The 2,780-nt window shown below is 36.8% G+C and overlaps 1 protein-coding gene across 1 annotated transcript in view; it reads right to left on the reverse strand.

Moving 5' to 3' along the window:
- Nucleotides 1-390: 390 nt before the first annotated feature.
- The window catches only part of pbk (PDZ binding kinase), a 3,440-nt gene continuing 1,050 nt past the window's right edge, over nucleotides 391-2,780 (reverse strand). The window contains exons 5-8 of the mRNA XM_051876310.1: nucleotides 2,717-2,780; nucleotides 1,283-1,412; nucleotides 960-1,142; nucleotides 391-864 (exon numbers count right to left, since the gene is read on the reverse strand). The exon at nucleotides 2,717-2,780 is cut by the window's right edge and continues 106 nt beyond it. Of these exons, the coding sequence (XP_051732270.1) occupies nucleotides 632-864; nucleotides 960-1,142; nucleotides 1,283-1,412; nucleotides 2,717-2,780 (610 nt within the window). The 3' untranslated portion in view covers nucleotides 391-631. The remainder of the gene's footprint in view (nucleotides 865-959; nucleotides 1,143-1,282; nucleotides 1,413-2,716) is intronic.

The following is a 2,780-nucleotide window of genomic DNA, read 5'->3' on the forward strand; positions in this document are numbered from 1 at the left end:
AACTAATGGGACCTTATTGTAAAGCGTTAAAAATCTTAAATCAGACATTTCAGTAACACTATTTTACAGTACTGTTCCACATATAGATACTATGTACAAATATTATACTAACCATGAACCTACCCTAAACCAATGTATTTAACATATTACCCAGTACTTTCTTATGAAATTACATTGTAATAAATACACATACTGTAAAGTGCAACTGCTATTTCTATGTTGAACATAAATTACTCTAATTATGGTCAGCTCAAAGTATTACTTATTACTTAATTCCCATCAAGTAATGATTGTGAAAGTCACTCAAAAAAGTTAAAATTCAATCTGCCCTATATTCATTTAACTCACAAAATCAAGCATTTTATATAATTTTATACACAAAGACCATAGTTCAAATAGACACTTTAATTCAAATTGCACCGTAACAACTACAGTATCTAGAACATGTCTGAAAGTCAATGGAGTACATAAGAACATATGTAACATGACAATCATCAACAGAAAAATATTTACAATGTGACAAAGAAACAGCTCACAAAGTAAAATTATAGACAGAAAAGCAGAGCAGAAACCAGACCCGACCTGTAAACATTCCAATATATTTTACATTGACGGGAAGAGAATAGTGAATTTAATCAATTATAATGACCTCACTGTTTTTGTCACAAAGCTGGTTGTTGGATTCCAGCACCTGAACAATGTGAGCTGCAGAGGGTCTTTTCTGAGGGTCTTCCTCTGTACAGAGACAGAAGAGCTCCACCATCCTCTGATAAGACCCTCCGAGAGTGGCTGCGTCCAAAGGCGGTCGAGTTCCCAACCTCTCGTAATATGCATCTTCATCAAAATCATCCTCAAAGGAGTCATCTAAGAAAAAGAAAGAATAGATAAGAGGCACTTTAAAAATCCAATTGCTATAGTATATTACAAATAGCAGATGGATTTGATTACTGTAGCTTTACCATTATCATCATCATCACCCTCAGTGTCCAGCATCTCCAGGTGAGGAACAGAAAGTGTCATCATCTCCCACAGCGTGAGTCCATACGCAAATATATCAGCTTTGTCTGTGATAATCCCATCCTCCAAGGCTTCCTTAGGCTTCCACGGCTCCGTCCCAATATAATGGGCCTTTGGATCGCTCACTGAGGAAAGATAGGTATGAAAAAATACTTTAAAAACATCTTTTTTATGTTTTCTTTTACCTTCTTTTTTTGAGATCCACTCTATTAATGAACAAAGGAAGGAAAAAATTAGAATGTTGAAATGTTAAATCGTTTCATACCCTGCATGTTTTCATCCAGTGGCAGTGACACACCAACATCACAGATTTTGATGCTATCGAAGTCGCCCTTGATGACAACATTGCATGATTTCATGTCTCCATGCAAAAGCTTTTTCTCATTATGCAGGTACTGAAGAAAAACAATAAAACATTGTAGTAAGACCTTGAGATTACATAATAATTACATTTAAATATGGAAAAAACAGTAAAGGCCTGTTCACACTTCACACCAAAGACAATAAATATAACGATATAATTATAAAAATCATTCCAAATGTAAAAGAATAGCGGAGTCACTTTCAAAATGATCTTTTCCAGCTGATGAATCTTAAAGGAACACTCCACTTTTTTTGAAAATAGGCTCATTTTCCAACTCCCCTAGAGTTAAACAGTTGAGTTTTACCGTTTTCGAATCCATTCAGCCGATCTCCGGGTCTGGCGGTACCACTTTTAGCATAGCTTAGCATAGTTCATTGAATCTGATGAGACCAATAGCATCTCGCTCAAAAATGAGCAAAGAGTTTTGATATTTTTCCTATTTAAAACTTGACTCTTCTGTAGTTACATCATGTACTAAGACCGACAGAAAATGAAAAGTTGCGATTTTCTCGGCCGATATGGCTGTGAACTATACTCTCATTCCGGCGTAATAATCAAGGAACCTTTCTGCCGTACCATGGGTGCAGCAGGCACTTCTTTCACAATGGGAATTTGCATTAATCAGGGTCCTAGACTGAGTAGTTTACACCTTTTGGGGACAGAAGGCCATTTGCATGAAAGACCCTGTGAAGGTGGACACACCCATTACAGAGAGCAAAATACCTCTAAAATCTTTAAACCTTTATTACCTTCTGGTTTACTTCTGTGGGAATGAGACCTTTGAACCAATCGCACTGAGACATTTCAAATGATACCAAACATGTATAATGTTGTATGATAACTGTTCACATTAAACCATACAGATTTTGGGTGAATTTCAGGTCATCTCTGCATGTAGAGAGAGGAGATGGGGGAAGAGGGGGGTGAAGGAAAGGAAATGTAGATTAAGGCAATGCTGAGGTGTGACTGATTCAGTGTGATTGCGTCTCGGATGGGGGTGCTAATTTTGCAAGAGAGAGTTCAAATGTTAATTTCCTTTGTTTTCTCAATGAGTAGCCCTCTCTTCTCAAGCTTCCATACTCATCGGTTGGAAAAAACAACGTTGTTAAAGTGATTCCAAAGATATTGTTCCTCTGTGCCATTATCGTTATAGTTGTGGTGTGGACTCTGCTATTCTTTTACATTGAAAACTATTTTTAAAACTATATCTTTATCATTATAGTCATCATCCTTGGTCGTTGGGCCTTAAAAACATTGACATCCTTTATAGTTATCATTCTTGGTGTGAACGGGCCTTAACATTAAATTTACAAATGACTGATTTCACAACCATACCTGTAAACCACGTGCGACGTGAAGAGCCACTTTTTCAATAGTGGCCACTGGAAATGCCTGTAGA

Source organism: Ctenopharyngodon idella, chromosome 20, assembly GCF_019924925.1.
Source record: "Ctenopharyngodon idella isolate HZGC_01 chromosome 20, HZGC01, whole genome shotgun sequence".
In the NCBI taxonomy this organism is placed as follows: Eukaryota; Metazoa; Chordata; class Actinopteri; order Cypriniformes; family Xenocyprididae; genus Ctenopharyngodon; species Ctenopharyngodon idella.